General features: G+C 47.2%; 1 protein-coding gene across 1 annotated transcript in view; it reads left to right on the top strand.

The window, feature by feature from the left end:
• Positions 1-20,390, top strand: part of LOC124103523 (uncharacterized) — a 78,160-nt gene that overhangs the window by 51,916 nt on the left and 5,854 nt on the right. Inside the window, exons 6-8 of the mRNA XM_058584375.1 lie at positions 1,029-3,458; positions 5,213-7,777; positions 10,635-10,693. Coding sequence (XP_058440358.1) covers positions 1,029-3,458; positions 5,213-7,777; positions 10,635-10,693 — 5,054 coding nt within the window. The remainder of the gene's footprint in view (positions 1-1,028; positions 3,459-5,212; positions 7,778-10,634; positions 10,694-20,390) is intronic.

The following is a 20,390-nucleotide window of genomic DNA, read 5'->3' as shown; positions in this document are numbered from 1 at the left end:
AATGCTGTTGGTGGCTGATCCCAATTATTCAAGAAAGCTGTTGAATTTGTGAACATTAGCATTCTGCCAGGTAATGAGATCTAGTCCTTTATACCTCCCAGACTCTGCTGATTCTTACAGTTTTGGGAAGTCTCCCTCTCCTGGCTTCCACCACCCTGTTCCCATACTGTCCTTGAAATCAATGAATGGTAATTTAGTGTATTACTAGCAAATGTCTGAATAAGAGTGGTTTGTTTTCTGCCGCACCTCCTGTTACAATCAAAAGGTGTGCTGCATAAATTTAATTGGCCACATTAATGTGTAAGCCTTTTTTGCAAAGGAATGGATATGGTTCTGAATAATCTGCAGAGGGGCAGAGTTTTGAGTATATGGCAGTGCTTTTAATTAGCTGTTGTTCTAACACAATCAGATTGGGACAGAAGCTACTCATTTAGGATATTGGTTGATGACAACACTGGCTTGAATAAAGTGACCAATCTCAAATGGCTACTTGCTCAGTGGGCTGCAGGTTGCTAGGGCTCAGGCTGTCGCTGTTTTCCCTGCCGAAAAGGGGCGGGGTGAGTAGGTTGTTGGGGAGGGGGAATACGTATATGTTGTTTGCTTCTCCAAAGAGGTAATGATCCATGAAAGAAATACCTTTGAGCAGGAGGAAGGTGAAAAGATAAGTTGGGGGTTATTTTATTATTTTGTGGGGTTTGGTTGTTTTTTTTTTTTTCTGTTTTTTTTTTTTTTTCTTCCAATGCTGCGACGCATTAACCCTGCTGCTATTAGGATGTTCTCTGCTCAGCCTATTGGCTGAGCCCAGGAGCCGCTGTCTGCCAATCCGGTGTTGAAAGGCAGACAAATCTACCCCGCCACCAGCAAAAACGGCGCGTAACCCTTGCAGTGCCGGCCAAGCCGCGCCAGAACTGGCGCGGGGGAAAGGGAGATAGGTGTCTCCAGCTGCTGTGGATGTTTGGGGCGGGTCGGCTTCTTCTGCTTCCCAGGACCAAGTAGAGAATTAGCGGGTGGCAGCAATGCTCTGCAAGGTGAGAAGCTGGGTAGAACTCGGGTGGGGGGCTACCCTTTTGTTCCTCTTTTGCCACCTGGGTTACGTTTGTGGGCAGATCCGCTACCCGGTCCCAGAGGAGTCACAGGAAGGGACTTTTGTAGGGAATGTCGCCCAAGATTTCCTGCTGGATACAGAGAGTCTGTCAGCTCGCAGGCTGCAGGTCGCTGGAGAGGTGAACCAAAGACACTTCCGTGTGGATTTGGACAGCGGAGCCCTGCTAATCAAGAATCCAATAGATCGAGAGGCACTGTGTGGGCTCAGTGCCAGCTGTATCGTGCCCCTGGAGTTTGTAACCGAAGGGCCTTTGGAAATGTACCGAGCAGAGGTAGAGATCGTAGATGTGAATGATCACGCCCCCCGATTTCCGCGGCAGCAGCTGGACTTGGAAATCGGGGAGGCAGCTCCTCCAGGACAACGTTTCCCTTTGGAAAAGGCTCAGGATGCAGATGTGGGGAGCAATTCCATTAGCAGCTATAGACTGAGCTCCAATGAACACTTTGCACTTGATGTCAAGAAACGCAGCGACGGCAGCCTCGTCCCGGAGCTGCTCCTGGAGAAGCCTTTGGATCGGGAGAAGCAATCGGACTACCGCCTGGTGCTGACTGCTGTAGACGGAGGGAACCCCCCAAGATCTGGCACCGCGGAGCTCCGGGTCTCTGTGCTGGACGTGAATGACAACGCCCCAGCCTTCCAGCAATCCAGCTACAGAATTAGTGTCTTGGAGAGCGCGCCAGCCGGCATGGTGCTCATCCAGCTCAATGCCTCTGACCCGGACCTGGGTCCTAGTGGTAACGTCACATTTTCTTTCAGTGGCCACACCCCTGATCGTGTGAGAAACCTCTTTGACCTGCATCCCACAACTGGAAAGCTTACCCTTCAGGGGCCCCTAGACTTCGAGAGTGAGAATTACTATGAATTTGATGTGCGGGCTCGCGATGGGGGTTCTCCAGCCATGGAACAACATTGCAGCCTTCGGGTGGATCTCCTGGATGTAAATGACAATGCCCCCCACATCACAGTGACTTCAGAGCTGGGAACTCTCCCAGAAAGTGCAGAACCTGGCACTGTAGTGGCACTCATCAGTGTGCAGGACCCGGACTCGGGTTCAAATGGAGATGTGAGCCTTCGAATCCCTGACCACTTGCCATTTGCCCTCAAGTCTGCCTTCAGGAACCAGTTCTCCCTTGTGACTGCTGGGTCCTTGGACCGAGAGGCTAAATCCAGTTATGACATCATGGTCACTGCTTCTGATGCTGGGAACCCTCCTCTGAGTACCCACAGGACTATTTTCCTTAATATTTCTGATGTGAATGATAACCCACCCTCCTTCTTCCAAAGATCACATGAGGTGTTTGTTCCTGAGAATAATCGCCCAGGGGACCTGCTTTGCTCTCTTGCAGCCTCGGACCCAGACTCTGGTTTGAATGCACTTATCTCTTACTCTCTCTTAGAGCCCAGAAATCGAGATGTGTCAGCTTCCTCCTTCATCTCTCTGAACCCCCAAACAGGAGCTGTTCATGCTACTCGATCATTTGACTATGAGCAAACACAGACACTGCAGTTTGAGGTGCAGGCCCGGGACAGGGGCAACCCACCTCTTAGCAGCACTGTGACAGTCCGTCTATTTGTTCTGGACCTCAATGACAATGCCCCAGCTGTTCTCCGCCCTAGGGCCAGGCCTGGTTCCTTATGTCCTCAAGCACTGCCTCCATCAGTTGGTGCTGGCCACCTAGTCACCAAGGTGACTGCCGTGGACTTGGATTCAGGTTACAATGCTTGGGTTTCCTATCAGCTCCTAGAGGCCCCAGATCCCAGCCTGTTTGCAGTCTCTCGATATGCTGGGGAGGTCAGGACAGCTGTTCCCATCCCCGCTGATCTCCCACCACAGAAGCTTGTCATTGTGGTGAAGGACAGTGGTAGCCCACCACTTTCTACCTCTGTTACTCTCCTCGTGTCCTTAGAGGAAGACACTCATCCAATTGTTCCTGATCTTCGAGAATCTTCAGCTCCAAGGGAAGGAGAATCCCGTCTGACTTTATACTTGGCTGTATCCCTAGTGGCAATTTGCTTTGTCTCCTTTGGTTCATTCGTGGCACTACTCTCTAAATGTCTGCGTGGGGCTGCTTGCGGAGTAACATGCTTTCCTGCTGGCACCTGTGCATGTCTCACCAGATCTCGAAGGAGGGAGGGGCTTCCTCCTTCCAATGGGATCCTCCGAATCCAGCTAGGGTCAGATGATCCTATCAAGTTTGTTGATGTGGGAGGCCACTCTCATGGCTGTACACCCTTGGCTTCTGCACCCACTCGGAGTGATAGCTTCATGATGGTGAAGTCACCCAGTGCACCTATGGCAGGAGAGCCTGTTCGCCCAAGCTGTCCACCCTCTGATCTTCTCTATGGGCTAGAGGTGAGACCTTTTCAGGCTCAGCCAATGCTTGAGGGTTGTTCTGATTCAGGCTTATGATTGGGCCATGTTCCAGAGAGTACTGGCCTCCCTGTAAGAGCCCAGAGTGATTTCACCATTTTTGTGAGTAGTAACTATGTGGTAGATTCTGAGCTTTTTTTTTTTTTTTTTTTTTTTAAGTGTTTTGTGAATTAACCAGGTGGTTGACACAGGTTAACACTGGGGGTAGATTTTGTCTATATCTAAAAGTAAGGAGTGAAAGTAATTGGTGATCAAGAACTATGCTATTGTGAAGCATGCTGACAGAACTTAGGAGCATAGATGGCTATGGTGCACAAGGGTGGGATGCACTAGGCAATCACCTGAACCCAGGGCTGCTTTCTCTACTCTTCCTAAATCGGGGGGGCCAGGTTCTGGAGAAACTTAACTCTAGGTTACCATTTTCCAATGGACTGAGAGGGTGACTAAAATCTTTGCCCATAGTCTCTAGGATCCTTAACCCACTGTGAAGGGTACTCTCTGAAGCATAGCAGAGAGCAAAAAAAAGAAGAGAGATCCAAGGGAGCAGAGAGGTGCACATCAAAGATCTTTTGGGCCAGATGTGGTGGCACATTCCTGTAATTCCAACAATTCCAGCAAGGTGGGAGGCTAAGGCAGGAGGATCTCAAGTTTGAGGCCAGACTTAGTGAAATCCTTTCTCAAAATAAAAAGGGTTGGAGATGTAGCTCAGTGATAAAGCATCCCTGGTTTCAATCCCCAGTGCTCTCCCCAGAAAAGATCTTTTGATCCAGATGTTTAGGATTCCCAGTCCCTAATGGGATTTGAACTAGGTACAATGCAGTATATTAGAAACAGAGAGGTATTCATTGTGTCTTTGGGGGAAAAAAAGCGGTAAGTGAAATGACAATGTCAGAAAACTGGTTTACAGTTGAGGAACTCAGAGACAGCAACTCTGGAAGCCTTTAGAGTTCTCCTGAATTCCGTGAAACCATAAAGCCTAGAAAGAGGTTATGCTTGTCCTCTGTCAACTCTTAGTAACTTAGATCAGTCCCAGAAATATTCCTTTACCCACAAACGGTGACAATCTTTCTACATTCTGAGACTGGGATCTCAGATAAACTGAGTTCTGTAGCCATCAACTGACATGGAGATTTTCCTCAAAGCATTGCTAAAGAGTCAAGATAAGACTTTACAGTGTCTTAGCAAATTTTTTCTCTTGCCCCTAGCAGCATTCAGTAGGATGGGAGAAGGGGAGTGGGAGAGAGATGGGAGAGGGGTGGGGGAACAAATGTTGTTTGCCTTTCCCAGAAAGTGAATTTTGTTGGTTCCAGTGAAGTAGTGTGGAAGCTTTTGAAGTCATGAAGGAAGTTGCTGGGATAGAACACTAGGAGTTTTGTACCACTTTGTCTTCCCTGTTGAGCACCATCTGAGCTGTCAAACTTTGCTGCCAAGGGGGCTGAATCAACCTGCAGCACGAAAATGAGTAGGGAGGTAGGAGGCTTCTGTGACACAGATTTGCATTGCCCGTTCCCAAGGTTTCCAGAACTGAGGAGACTGCATAATTGGTTGAGAGCAGACAGACTTTTTGACCAATCAAACTCAGAGACAAGGTGGGGGATCTGCTCTTCCTGCCCGCCTCTCCTCCTCCAGCTCCCCAGCTCCACTTACATTTAACTCCCCTTCCCCCCCACCCACCCCCGCCATTTGGTGACTAAGAACTGCTGCAGGCAGGCAAACCTCAGAGCAGTTTTTAAGAGGCTGGAAGGAGACATAAGAGATTTCTTCTGCTGCATTCCAAGCCCTTGGTCTACCTTGGAGACAGGACAGCACAGAGTTGTTCTTCAGGAAGGGACTTCTGGGTCATGGGGCCCAAGACACCCCCACAGCTCCCTGGGAAATGGCAAGTGCTGTGCATGTTGTCCTTGTGCTGCTGGGGCTGGGTGTCTGGGCAGCTTCGTTACTCAGTGGTGGAAGAGTCTGAGCCGGGGACGCTGGTAGGGAATGTTGCTCAAGATCTGGGCTTAAAGGTGACAGATCTGTTGAGCCGCCGACTGCGGCTGGGCTCTGAGGAGAATGGACGCTATTTTTCCCTGAGCTTGATGAGTGGTGCTCTAGCAGTGAATCAAAAGATTGACCGAGAGAACCTGTGTGGAGCCAGCACCAGCTGCCTGTTGCCAGTGCAGGTGGTGACTGAACACCCACTGGAGCTCATCCGTGTAGAGGTAGAGATCCTGGATCTCAATGACAACTCTCCAAGCTTTGCCACTTCTGAGCGAGAGATGCGTATCTCAGAATCAGCTGCACCTGGAGCACGATTCCCACTGGATAGTGCCCAAGATCCGGATGTAGGCACCAATACTGTGAGCTTTTACACTCTAAGCCCCAGCAGCCACTTTTCTCTGAATGTGAAGACCCTAAAAGATGGGAAGCTCTTCCCAGAGCTGGTGCTAGAGCAGCAACTAGATCGTGAAACTCAGGCAAGACATCAGCTGGTGCTCACTGCTGTGGATGGGGGTACCCCAGCTCACTCAGGGACCAGCCTCATCTCCATCATTGTGCTGGACATCAATGATAATGCTCCAACCTTCCAGTCCTCAGTTCTACGTGTGGGACTTCCAGAGAATGCACCCAAGGGGACCCTGCTGCTCCGCCTCAATGCTACTGATCCAGATGAGGGCACCAATGGCCAACTAGACTATTCTTTTGGAGATCATACTTCTGAGGCAGTGCGGAATCTCTTTGGCCTGGACCCTAGTAGTGGAGCAATCCATGTATTGGGTTCAGTAGACTTTGAGGAGTCAAGTTTCTATGAAATTCATGCAAGAGCCCGTGACCAGGGACAGCCAGCCATGGAGGGTCACTGTGTCATTCAAGTAGATGTGGGGGACGCCAATGACAATGCCCCTGAGGTTCTGTTGGCCTCTTTGGTCAACCCTGTCCCAGAGAGCACACCAGTGGGCACAGTAGTGGGGTTGTTTAATGTGCGGGACCGAGACTCAGGAAGAAATGGTGAAGTAAGTCTGGATATCTCTCCAGACCTCCCATTTCAGATCAAGCCTTCTGAGAACCACTACTCATTGCTAACCAGCCAGCCCTTGGACCGGGAGGCCACATCACACTATACCATTGAGCTACTGGCTAGCGATGCTGGCTCACCTCCTCTGCACACACGTCTCACCATCAGGATCAACATTTCAGATGTTAATGACAACGCGCCCCAGTTCAACCAGCAGCTCTATACTGCTTACATCCCAGAAAATAAGCCTCCTGGCTCCCTTCTCTGCACTGTGGCTGCCTCAGATCCAGACACTGGGGATAATGCCCGTCTCACCTACTCCATTGTAGGGAGTCAGATTCAGGGAGCCCCATCCTCCTCCTTTGTGTATGTCAACCCTGATGATGGACGAGTCTTTGCCCAGCGAACTTTTGACTATGAATTGCTGCAGATGCTGCAGATTGTGGTGGGGGTTCGAGACTCTGGCTCTCCCCCACTGCATGCCAACACATCTCTACATGTGTTTGTCCTTGACCAGAATGATAATGCCCCAGCTGTGCTGCACCCAAAGCCAGGCAGGGAATTCTCAGCCCCCCAGCGTCTCCCTCGCTCTGCTCCTCCTGGCTCCTTGGTCACCAAGGTGACAGCTGTGGATGCTGATGCAGGCCACAATGCATGGCTTTCTTATTCCCTGTTGCCACAGTCCACAGCCCCAGGATTGTTCCTGGTGTCTGCACATACTGGTGAGGTGCGCACAGCTAGGTCCTTACTAGAGGATGACCCTGATACTCAGCAGGTGGTGGTCCTCGTGAGGGACAATGGTGACCCTTCACTTTCCTCTACAGCCACAGTGCTACTGGTTCTGGAGGATGAAGACCCTGAGGAAATGCCCAAATCCAGTGATTTCCTCACACACCCTCCTGAACGTTCAGACCTTACTCTTTACCTCATTGTAGCTCTAGCAACCATCAGTCTCTTATCCTTAGTAACCTTCACCTTTATGTCAGTTAAGTGCCTTCGGGGACAGGCAAATGGGGATGGTGGTGGGGGTGGGTGCTGCAGGCATCAGGACTCACCCTCCCGGGAATTTTATAAGCAGTCTAGTCCCAACCTGCAGGTAAGCTCAGATGGCACACTTAAGTACATGGAGGTGACACTGCGGCCCACAGACTCACAGAGCCATTGCTACAGGACGTGCTTTTCACCAGCCTCTGATGGCAGTGACTTCACTTTCCTCAGGCCGCTCAGCGTTCAGCAACCCTCAGCTCTGGCCCTGGAGCCTGATGCCTTTCGTTCCCACTCTAATACGATGCGGGAGAGGAGCCAGGTGAGGGCTCAGCGCCACCCGGGGGCGACTCCTGGGGGAGGCATTGGAGAAGCCTGCGGTCCACATAAGGGACTGAACTTGCATCCACACCTCTTGGGCTGGCTCAGCTGCTCGTTGTACTCCACCCGATTCTTGGGATCCTTTGGACTCATTGCGTGATGGGGCTCCAAGCATTGGGAGGTGATGGTGATTATGGACGAGGGAAGGTGGGACCACTAACTCCTGCCACCACACTTAGAAAAGGGTGGGGCTCCGCCGAGTTTCTGGTGAATTTCTAGCAGTTTCCACAGGTGTGGGGGATCTCGGGTGGAGGCTGTGATAGATTCACCCTACCAGCCTCCTAAGCTTCAGTTCCCCGCACGCTGCCCGGGTCTTTTAGGCTTCCTCTTCCGTTTTCTACCCGTTCCCATGATCTATGGCTTCACTGTAATCTTCAACCTTCCTTATCCTGGCTCCACCCAACCACATCTGGACTGAGGTGCGCTAGTAGGGTTCACCTGTGTCCTCCCTACGCCAGCTCAAACACCCATGCACCAGCTTTCACCCCCCGTGGCTCTCTGCCAGGTTCACACCAGTTGTCTGTGGCCCACCCACAGCCCCTTGCCCGTGGTCTCTGGTAAAAGTCCCGGGTCGCTGCTGCCCAGGACCAGGCAAGTACTCGGGAGCATCTTCCCAGTTGCACCTGGCGGGGAGGGGGAGCCAGTCACCTCAGGGTGACCTGAGCTTTACTGAAGTTCGTGGAGCGCAGGCGGGTTGGGGGCATGACTCTGTGACCCTCTGGCCAGCTGGTCCTGCAGGACCCAGGGCTCCATATTGAAAGTGGCAGCCCCTGAAGCCTTGAGCAGAGGGAGTAGAACTTTATAAGATATAACCCAGGACCCCTGTGACACCAGTCGGGCCCCTTTCTCCTGAGGAGAGTGGGAACTTGGAGCACCCCAGCTCTTGATGCTTAGAAACAGGGTTTTGGCTCTTCCTGCCCACGATATGCTGATGTGCTCAGCCATCTAGGGTCAGGGACTTGGGGGTGGCCAAAATATCTGAGATTCAAGTCCTTTCTCCTCTGGCAGATGGAAAGCCGTAGCTTCCACCAGATGCCAGGGGTACCCCTCATATGTGAGGAAACTATAATAGTGAAAAACACAAATTTTCATAATCCCAGAAGGTTTTTATTCAAAATATATCTAATCACCACCCTGAATCAGGATTATAGTTTGAAAACAACACTTTAGATGCTTCTGATAGCTGATTGAGAGAAGCTAACTACCCGCCTTATTGGAGAACTAGGATATTCATTTGCTCTTCTCTCCACTGTTGCTGGATAGTTTCTAGCCTCATCTTGTAACTGAGTTTCATGGAAGTCATGTGACTTGCTCAAGTTCAGAGCAAGTAATAGTCTAACCCAGGTCTGTCTAACTCCAGAGTGTGCTTTGATTGGTTTGGCACTTGAAACTTATGATGCTGAACAAAAGACAGTTGGCATCTACTGGGATGGGGCAAGGGTGTTATTTTCCTTTTAGTGTCTTACATGAGGAGGAAAGACTTTGGGCTTCCTCATCCTCAGTAGTCCTCACTGAACAAATGGGACCCGCCATCCTCCTATTTCATCCAGCTCCCTGTCCTCCCATCATGATCCCTGCAACTCCATGTAGATTCTGCTGTGCTTAAGAATACATTGGCTAAGGGCTGGACATCTTCAAGGAAGCCCCAGAATGGTGCTCATGGCTCCTGATATACTGAGGATATTAGATTTCTAGATTCTGCTCACATCACTGTCGCCTATGAGACTTGAGTGTGAATCACTGGCAGTTCTAGGTCTCCCCAGTGTAATCTGAGATGCTCACACTCTCTGCTTCTGGGAACCAGAGTGAGAATTAATTACCCTGTCCCAGAGAGCACAGTAGTGGGCACGGTAATGTCCTCCCAGAACCAGTGAGGACATGGCTCTAGGAGTGCTCCATGAATGGTGGAATGAATAACATACTCCTGGAAGGACTGGGAGAGACTTAGGTGTTAAGTGGCTGACAGAAGAACCCACACCTTCAGCCAGGTGGGAGATGGCTACAGATCAACCCCCTGGGAGCCCTGCAGATTTAGTTGGCATTGCTTAGAAGCTGTGGGAGCTTGATCTCTCTGGGCTCCATCCCAGTCATTTTCTCTATTCCAGACAGAGAAGCCTTGTTCTCTTCTCAGTCACAGGCCATTGTCTGGCATGGAGTTCTGAGGGTGAGAGGTGTCCCAGGGCTTGGATCCCTAGCAAAGGCCCTGTCTGGCATGACTCCTAAATTAATAATGTATTTAGCTGTGGGAAGAGATCCTTGAGAGCCAAGGGCCTGGACGAGGTGTCGCCCTAAATGTGTCGCTGCACAACTTGGCACGAAAAGGGTTACCCAGAGCCGCAGCCATCTTGCTGCGGAGGATGCTTTGTTCCCAGCTGAAGGGCTGGATAACTTCATTCTAGGGCTGGTGGGATTCTAATCTAAAAGCCTCTTTTGCCCCTTTTAGGAGCCTTCTCTGCACTGCTCCCTCCAGTACCACAGAAGATACTTTCAGCCCTTGAATTTTGGCCCCAAAGTCCTGAGTCTGGAGACAGGGAAAAAGGAAGGCTTAAAAAAAAAAAAAAAATCAAAGCTTCCTCACTGTGACAGATAAAAATGTCATTTCATCTCTGGTACCTCAGACCTCTGAGAGGGACCTGGGGTGTTTTTGTGGTCTTTGGAAATGTGTCAACCCCTCCCCCATCTTACCCCATTTCCTTCTCTTACCCACTCCCCTCCTCTTCCAGCTCATCCCCAGAGGCTCTGGTGACATTCTGACAGCTCATGGGTACTCAGCTTCTTTCCCTCTGTTTTCTCCACAGCAAGCCCCACCCAACACGGACTGGCGTTTCTCTCAGGCCCAGAGACCCGGCACCAGCGGGTAGGTGACTGATTCTCCAGCCCACCCTCTTCTCTGCGGCATTTTTCTCAGTGATGACGTGGGAGGAGATGGGGGAGGGCTTGGCATTTGCTACAAATGGTGTCTTTCCTCCTTCCGAGATCTCAGCAGCGAGGTTTTGATGTATTGGGGGCTGGTACACAGACCCGGAAGGGAGAGGCACCTGCCCTATTTTGGAAGCTGAATGCACACCCACCCCTCCCTTCTCCCCATCACATGCATATGTTCCAATCTCCTGAGGGATCCATGGGACCAAAGGATGGTCTTAAACTGGCCTGTGGATGGAAGGGAGGCGTTTTATGCCTGTCTATCACCTGCATTCCTCTTCTCTGAGTTGAGCTGGGCTCCATCCTGATCTGGAGTTTAGGCAGAGAAACATGGGTCAAGAGGAGGGGCAGGAGGAGGCTGTCAGCACTTAGAACCTCCTCCAGAGCCTGCTAGGAAGAGTGGTGGCAGGGGGAGGGAAAGTAGAGGCAGCACAGTTGGAGATGGGACTGAGGAGGGAAAGCCACCCTAGGGCAAGCCCGGGCAGGTCTCCCTCATCCAGGTTCTCCTCCAGCTGCACCCTGGGTTCCACTCATTGTGCCCTCTTTGCCTGGGAGAATTTTGTGTCTGCCTCCTCTTAAGTCTGTGTCTCTGTCACTGTCTCTTATTTCTGTGTCCTCCCCTCAGTCTCTAACTCGGTTCCAATCTTAGCTTTCCCTTTCCTGGTCTTTGTCTTTACTGTCTTTACTGCTATGTCTGGGACCCTATCATTTGTGTCTGCTTGCACCGATTGATTTTTACCTCGCACTGTGTGCCTGCCATGTTGGGATGTTCAACAAATGTAGAAGGAAAGAATAAATGTGACTCCTTCCTTAAGTTCAGTCTCTATTTCTCCTTTCTGTCTCTGCCTTCCTAAACTTGTCCTTGACCTCTTTTCTGTGTCTCCATCTCCCACAATTGCCTTGTGACCTTGTGCTCTTTTATCAGCACTCTCCTTGTTCCTGTCCCTCGTGATTTCCACTTTATTCTCTGTTCTGTGTCCGTGCCCACCCCCCCCCCCCAACTTCTCTTCTTTTCTTCCTCTCTGCTTCCGGGTTGCTTTCTCTGCTACATTTTCTTTATCTTTCTCTGTCTCTTTCTTCCTGTCCCTCTGTCTCTGCCTCATTTCTTTATGCTTGTGGGCAAGCCAGCACACTCCGGCACCCCCTCTCCCTGCCCCTCACACACAAGAGCTTTTGATCCCTGCTCCCCACTAGTCACCCTCCCATCCAGTCTGCTCCAGCTGCTCATTTCAATCAGGTCTGAATTCCTGCTGAGACAGGAACCCCCTGTGGGTTGGGGGTGGGGACTTCAGCAGAAAGACCTTCTTGTGGTCTGTGGGGAGTGGGGATGGGCTCTGGGCCAGACCTCCCTAGTAGAAGCCAGGAGCTATGAGGAGTCTGTCCAAAGAACCCTGGAGATGAGGCTGGGGCTTGGGCTGCCTCCCCAGCCCATGTTTTCCCAGAAGCTAAGATGCTGAGCTTCTGTGCTTCCATTCTCCCCCTCTCCTCACCAACTAAGCCCTCACTTCCAGAAGAACACAGGAGGCCTTGGCATGCAACACAGATTTCAATTCCTGGGCATGCACAGTCCTGTCACTAGCACCAGGAATGCAAAGCACTTCCCAGAGGGCCCCCTGAATGGTGGCAAACTAGAAGATTTGCCCTGCCCTTGTCCTTCCCTTGACCCCAGTGATTTCCCTTCTCCCCACTTGCCTAGCCAGCCTCCTCATATTCATTCAACAAATATCAATTGAGCATTTACTCTGACTCAGGCCCTGTGCTAACACTGGACTCTAAGAGTGAACAAGAAGACATTATCCTTGAACTCATAAATGTTCAGGCCAGCAGAAGAGAGAAAATTGACAACAAATCACACTAAAAAAAAAAAAAGAAAAAAAAATCTAGTTACAAACTGGGCACAGGGCACATGCCTGTAATCCCAATGACTCCAGAGGCTGAGAAGGAGTTCAAGACCAGCCTCAGCAATTTAGCAAGGTCCTAAGGAACTTAGCAAGACCTTGTCTCAAATTTAAAAAAAAGTAAAATGAAACTAGATTTTAAAAAAGGCTGGGGATGGGGCTCCATTGTTAAGCACTCCTGGGTTCAATCTCCAGTACCCTTCCCACCCAAAAAATCTAGTTACAAATCATAGGACTTTATAGAAAATAACTGGGTAATGTCAGTATAATCAGGAAAGAGGATCAGGGAAGGCTTTTAGGAAGAGATGATGTTTGAGATATGGTAATGAGAAGTACTGGGCAATTTGTGTTTTCTTCTACCCACACTGGCCCTGAACCAAAAGTCACTGATGGACCTAGAAGCCTCTCATATACCCTCTGGGTTGAGCACCTTGCCTCTGCTTCAAGTCCTTTCTCATCATAAAGCTTAGTGGCCTGGGATCTATGGGGGAAGCTCTTGGGGAGATGGAGAAGAAGGCTTAGGAGCTCTCCCTTCCTGAGTCAACTTGCTGATGTGGAGACTAACATTTCTGATTCAGCTCCAAAGTGAACAATCTAACCGTGATTTCAGCCCTCCACTGCTTCTCTGCCCCAACCCCTTCCTACTTTCTTGCCCATTGCTCTTCAGCCCATCTGGTCAGGCACACCAGGTTCAGAACAGGGCCAATGTCGAGTTCTTCAATAAACCTGATTCAAGTTCAAGCCACCACTAGGTCACAATGTCTAGGCAAAAGTGGACTCTCATTCTGAAGTCCTTGCCTGCTAGGTGCTCCTCCTCCCCACTATGATCCCTTCTCAGATCAACCTTTGGCTTCTGATCCCAACAGCTGTTGTCCCAAGCTTTGAGACCAGCAAACCATCTCTCTCTTCCAAGCCATAATCTCAGCTGTTCTCAAACTCTGCAAGGCAGAGAAAGTCCTTATTTGGCTTCCACTGCCCTCCACTCTGTTTTCTTCTGATGGTTCCACACTACCATTTCCCAACTCTGAATCCCCTTCCATTCCTCCTCCTCTGAGACACATTTTTTTCTGCTTTCTCTCAGATTGAGCAGTCAGTCAGCAAACAAATACCAGACTGTTTTTTTTCTCATTAAAAAAATGCTCATTGTAGGAACATGAGAAATAGAAAAAAAATCTAAAGAGAAACCACCCATAATTTTATAACCTAGAGAGAACCACTACTAACTTTATTTTTTGGTACAGTAATAGGGATAGAACTCAGAGCCTCACATACATGCTAGGAAAATTCTTTACCACTGAACTACAACTGCAATCCTTTTTTTTTTTTATTTTTGTATCAGGGATTGAATCAAAAGATGCTTGACCACTGAGCCATCCCTAGCCCTTTTTATTTATTTATTTATTTTGACTCAGAGTCTTACTAGATTGCTTACAGCCTCATTAAGTGGTGGAGGCTGGCTTCAAATGTTTGATTCTCCAAGCCACTGGAATTACAGGCATGTGCCACCATGCCTGGCCCTACCTTTTTATAACAAGGAAAATTTTAAATACATACAAAAGTGGAAAGATGGTGTGATGAACCTCCATGAAACTGCTCTTGAGTTCTAATTAATGCCCTGTCTTGCATCAAGTACCTACTTTGGATAACCTTGAAGCAGATCTTAATATAATTTAATCTGTGTCTTCACTATCTTTAGTAGATGATTTGTGTCTGTGTGTATGTGTATGTGTGTGTGTGTGTGTGTGTGTGTGTTGCCCAGGATTGAACCCAGGGGCACTTAACCTCTGAGCCACATCCCTAGCCCTTTTTAATATTTTATCTAGAGACAGGGACTCACTGAGTTGCTTAGGGCCTCGCTAACTTGCTGAGGCTGGCTTTGAACTCGTGATCCTCCTGCCTCAGCCTCCTGAACCGCTGGGATTATAGGCATGCTCCTCCATGCCCAGCCTATTTTTAAGATCACATTTGTATTTGGTTGAATGTCATTTATGTCTCCTAAACCCTTTCAATGTGAAAGTTTCTCCTCTATCTTTCTTTCTTTCTTTTTTTTATTGATTTTTTAAAAAAATGACAGCAGAATGCATTACAATTCTTATTACACATATACAGCACAAATTTTCATATCTATGGTAGTATATATCTTTTTTTTAATGATAAGTTGGTCATTCAACCATTGACATTTTCATATGTACCTCTCTGAAGGTTTTTATTTGTGCAGTCAAAAATCATAAATATATAATTCACCTAAATATATTTTTCACAATGTATTTTGTACTTCTGCTTCAGGGCCAGTGTATGGCCTGGACAGGGGGGTGGGTAGAAGAAAACACAAATTGCCCAGTACTTCTCATAGCCATATCTCAAACGTCACCTCTTCCTAGAAGCCTCCCCTGATCCTCTTTCCTGATTATACTGATATTACCCATTTTTTTCTAGAAAGTCCTATGATCACAAACTTGTTGACACTTAGAGAATATTAAGAACTTTCATTCCGAATCAGCTGGCATATTTCCTACTTTTTTTTTTTTTTTGGTACTGGGACTGAATCCAGGTCTCTCAAGAGCCTTGCAATTTGAGGCTGGCCTCAAACTTGCCATCCTTCTGCCTCAGCCTCCTGAGTTGCTAGGATTACCAGCATGAACCCAGCTTTTCTTACTGTTTTTTAAAATAGTAATTAGGGGCCGAGCACAGTAATCCCAGCAGCTTGGGAAGCTGAGGCGGGAGGATCATGAGTTCAAAGCCAGCCTCAGTAATTTAGGAAGGCCCTAAGCAACTTAGTGTAGACTCTGTCTCTAAATAAAATATAAAAAAGGGCTAGAGCTGGGTGCAGTGGTGCATGCCTATCCCAGTGGCCCAGGTGGCTGAGAGTTCAAAGCCAGCCTCAGCAAAGGCAAGGCACTAAGCAACTCAATGAGACCCTGTCCCTAAATAAAATATAAAATAGGGCTGGGGATATGGCTCAGTGGCTGAATGCTACTGAGTTTAATCCCCAGTACCAAAAAAAGAAAAAAGGGCTAGGGGTCTGGGTCAATGCTTAAGTGCCCCTGATTCAATCCCTAGTACCAAAAAAAAAAAAAAAAAAAAAAGTAATTAAGTCATTCTGTGTACCACTATTATAGCCTTTTTTCTTCTTTGTAATATATCAGGAGAATTTCCCCATGTCCATAAAAATTCTGCAAAGTGATTTAATCATTGCATAATAGCCCCTCATATGGACATGTATGTGTATTTTCAGATGCTATGTTAAAAAAAATACACATGCATTTACATTTTTAAAAAATATTGTTCTTTTTTGTTGTAGATAGACACAGTACCTTTATTTATTTATTTAATTTATTTGTATGTGGTGCTGAGGATTGAACCCAGTGCTTCTTGTGTGCTAGGCAAGTGCTCTACCACTGAGCCACAACCCCAGTCCTGCATTTAGATTTAAGCACAGTTAAATCCAGACTATTTGTCAGGGTGACTTTCCCAGATTTCTCACTTTTTTTGAGCATGATGCAGGAAGTATTTTATTATAGTCCAGCCTATGAGATACTCCCTCATATCCCTCCCCCAGCATACCAGAATACAAACTCCTTAGGGCAAAAACTGTATCTAATCTTTTACCTCAAAATTCTAGGACTGTCACAGACCTTGGCACATAGCAGGTGATTAGAAAATGATCAATCAAATGTAGTTAGTCTTCTCCATTTTTTATTTTTAACTTTTCCCCAAATTCTTAAAGAGACCCCTACATCTGCTGCTAGGGCTCCAGGGCTTCCTTGTTTTGAAGCCTGGTTTGTTGTTATATATAAGATCACAGCTTTACACTCATATTAGGTCTACTTTTATTTTTTTAATGACAATTTGATCATTCAACCATTGACATGTTCATATGTACCTCTCTGAAGGTTTTTATTTGTTCAGTCAAAAAGCATGAATATATAATTCACCTAAGTATATTTTTCTGGGTTCTAGCTGTGTGATTTGGAAAGGATGTGAACCCTGATTTCTTCTGCCAAGAAACAGGGATAATCATAACTCTTATCTGCTGAGGGGTTCTGAGGATGAACTAGATAATAAATACATAATCTAGTTGGCCCAGTACTCAGAAAACAGAGCTCTCATTAAATGACTAAAAAAGAAGTCTCTCCCTCTCTGCTCATCTCTTGTCCAGCATCAGACATCTGGTGGCCTGCCACCTGTTTGGCTTCTAGCCTTCAACCAGTTCCCAAGAAACTTCCTTATGATCCAGCCCACCATGGTTCCAGGCCACCCTTCTACTCATCTTTATTCCCTCAACACCATGGACTGTCCTCCTAACCTGTGGTGTCTGACCCCTGCCATCTCCTCTAAGCCAGACTCTCCTCCCTGCTGCCTTCCTTCCCTGCTCTCTCCAATTAATGCCCATTATAGGTCCCTTCACTTGGGTTCCCTGCCTGAGAGCTCAGTCAAGCTAGAAGTGAGGACTGCTAGATTTGCATGGAGACAGGTGGCTGAGACCTCATCTCTGGGCTCCTGTCCTTCCAGGAGAAACTCCATACTTGCTACTTTCAAAAGTGATTTTTAAATATATAAATCCCACTGAGCAGTGGGGCACCCCTGTAATCCCAGTGTCTCCGGAGGCTAAGGCAGGAGGACCACAAGTTCAAAACCAGCCTCAGTAACTTAGTGAGGCCCTAAGCAAGATAGCAAGACCCTGTCTCAAAAACAGAAAAAAGGGCTGGGGATGTGACTCAGTGGTTGAATGCCTCTGGATTCAATCCCTGGTACCAAATAAATAAATAAATAAATACATAAATCCTATATCATGGCAAATCCCCTTTTAAATACCTTAGCAGCTTCCCAGAGTTTTGAGGATGAGACCAAAATCTTTAGTGTCCACTCTGCCACCTTGGACTGATACCCCTGTGGTAGCCACAGTGACTCTTTCATAGTCCTTTGAATTCATCAAGCTCCTTTCACCAAGCTCCTCAGAGGTTTAGGAAGGGTTACTCTCTCTGCCTGGAAAGTTCTATCTCTCAACACTACACCTCTCCTAAGGTGAGTTATTTTTACCCTTCAACTTGTTAATTTTGAAATGTCTCAAACCTATCAAAAAGTTGAAGGAATGGTATGATGAATATCTGAATACCCTTACTCTTTTTACCTAGATTAATCAACTGTTAAAATTTTGCACCTTTATTTTATCTTTCTACATGCAGACACGCATACACATGCATTATTTTTTCTGAACCATATAAAAGTTGAAGGCATCATGACATTTGATACTTCAGTATATATCTCCTAGAACTCCTATATAAGCCACAAAGAAATTATCACAATTGAGGAATTTAACATTAATACAATAATACACAGTCTGCTAGCAGATTTTCATAAATATTTCCAATATGTCCTTTTTGCAGGGGGGGCCAGAGACTGAACTCAGGAGCACTCAACCACTGAGCCACATCCCCAGCCCTATTTTGTGTTTTTTATTTAGAGACTTATTGAGTGGCTTATTAGCACCTCACGTTGCTGAAGCTGGCTTTGAACTCGTGATTCTCCTGTCTCAGCTTCCTGAGCCGCTGGGATTATAGGTGTGCACCACTGCACCCAACTCCAATATGTCCTTTTATTCTATCTTTTCTTTAAAATGCAGGATTCATTCAAGGAGCATGAATTGCATTTGGTTGCCATGTCCTTCTCTTTTAATCTAGAATAACCTCCCCCCTTCTTTTGCTTCTTCTTCCTTGCCCCTCCCCCCCTTCCTTTCTGGTACTTGGGATGGAACCCAGAGGCATTTTGTCAATGACCCACATTCCCACCTCCCTACTTTTTCCTTAATTTTGAGATGCCGTCTTGCTGGGCTGCTTAGACAGGCCTTCCATTTATGATTGCCTGGCCTCAGCCTCCCAAGCCACTGGGATTACATAGGTAGTTTTTAAAAATCCAGCCAATTGTCTTTTAAAATGCCCCACAATCTGGATTTGCTGGTTGTTTTCTCGTGGTCAGATTCAGGTTAAGCAGTGTTGGTAGGGTATTCATGGGTGATGTTCTGCTCCCTACAGCATCACGCTGGGCATCCTTTGATGTCAGTTTGTCCCATTATCAGTGATGCTAAGTTTGTCCACTTGGTGAAAGCCATGTCCCCAGATCGTTCCATTATAAAGATACTTTTATGTATTTTTATTTTTTGAGATGGTCTCTCTGTTGCCCAGGCTAGCTTTGAACTCTTGGGCTCAAGCAATCCTCCTGTCCCAGACTACAGAGTAGCTGGGACTACAGGAGGGTACCACTGTGCTCTGCTTTATAAAGATATTTTCAAATATTTGTGATTAAAAAGTAATCTGTGGATGGTACTTTGAGATGTGCAGCAGCCCTTCACCCAATTTTAATATTTTAGTGTTTCCTGATGATCCTTGCCTGAATCTGTTTTTATATCAGCAATTACCAAGTGGTGCTTTTCAATAATTCCTTCTACAAGTCACCTGGATAATTTGTTCAGATTTAAATTTGGAATCTTTTCTTTGGAGAAGCCTAAAATAACTGAGCTCCCTCACCCTGACTAGGTCAGGATTCTCCTTAAATATTCTGGTAGTCCCCTGTTCTTTGCCTCCATTGCACCTGCCATGATTACAATTAAATTATTTTTTGATCATTTAATATCAACCTCTCAATGTGTACCATGAGCACCATAAAGAGGTTCTATTCCTTTCATGCTCACGCCTACCACATGAGCACCTAGCCCAGTGTCTGGAACATCCATAATAGTTGTTGAATAAATACTTGTTGAGACAAATAAAACAAATATTGTTGAGTAAGTGGGCACAGAATTCAACTCTTTCCACTCTGGAAAGGGAGGAATGAGATTCCTGCTTTGCCCTCCACTCTAACCTTTTGTTATGATGGCTTAGAACTGACACACAGCAGCTATGTGCTCTGTCTGAGCCTTACACGGAGTTTACCTACTTGGGGATGGGGAGTCCCAGATCAGGAGAAATTATAAGCAGGGACAGAACTTGCAAACATTGTAAAGTTCTTGGTGGTGCTCACCCCACCATGAGCATCAACACCCCCCTCCCGCTACACGTTCACTTTCATAGATTTAAGGTCTGCCCTGAAGCCCTTCCCATAAGGAACCTTCTTTTTACCTCAAAGGAATCTATCCCTATGAGGTCCCCTGACTTCTTTACTATTTATTCATTCAGGCAACAACTATTTATTGAGGAGCTTCTCTGTGCCAGATGCTGCCAATAGTTACCTAACAGGCAGACTGCATGTGTATGCTAGGCTGCTTCCCCATCCCACCACCCCCACAAATTGAGATAATTTGATCCTTGAAAATAAATATATTTTTTTAAAAAGATGGAAAATATCACTGTGGGAGAAATCTAAATTATGTTGTAATTCTTTAGGGTTCTTTTATAGTTAATATTTTTAAAAATTATGGATGTTCATGTTTTTTCAATATCCAGAGCCTCTAGGAGTCCTAATTAGGTCCAAATGCCAGGCTTCATGTTCTGTGTTTCAGTAAGAAGCAGGCAGACCTTGCTGAGGTCACTGTGGTAGAGTGCACCTCTGTCTAGGTGCAATAGGGTGACTGTGCTACCTCAGAGCAGGCTCTGGCCCAACTAGGGTTTAGGGATTCCCCTCAGGTACATTTTATTCATGTTATCAAGGCAAAGGCTGAGAGCTGTCACTCTAGGAATTAGCGTCTGCCCATGGATTTGCAGCAAGTGGGAACCTGAGGAACAGGGAAGTTCCAGAGAA

This window comes from Marmota monax, unplaced genomic scaffold (genome assembly GCF_021218885.2).
Source record: "Marmota monax isolate L192 unplaced genomic scaffold, Marmota_monax_Labrador192_F-V1.1 WCK01_AAM20220418_F8-fsc00006, whole genome shotgun sequence".
NCBI lineage: Eukaryota > Metazoa > Chordata > Mammalia > Rodentia > Sciuridae > Marmota > Marmota monax.
Note: the sequence above shows the minus strand (reverse complement) of the source record. Positions and strands in the feature narration are given on the sequence as shown.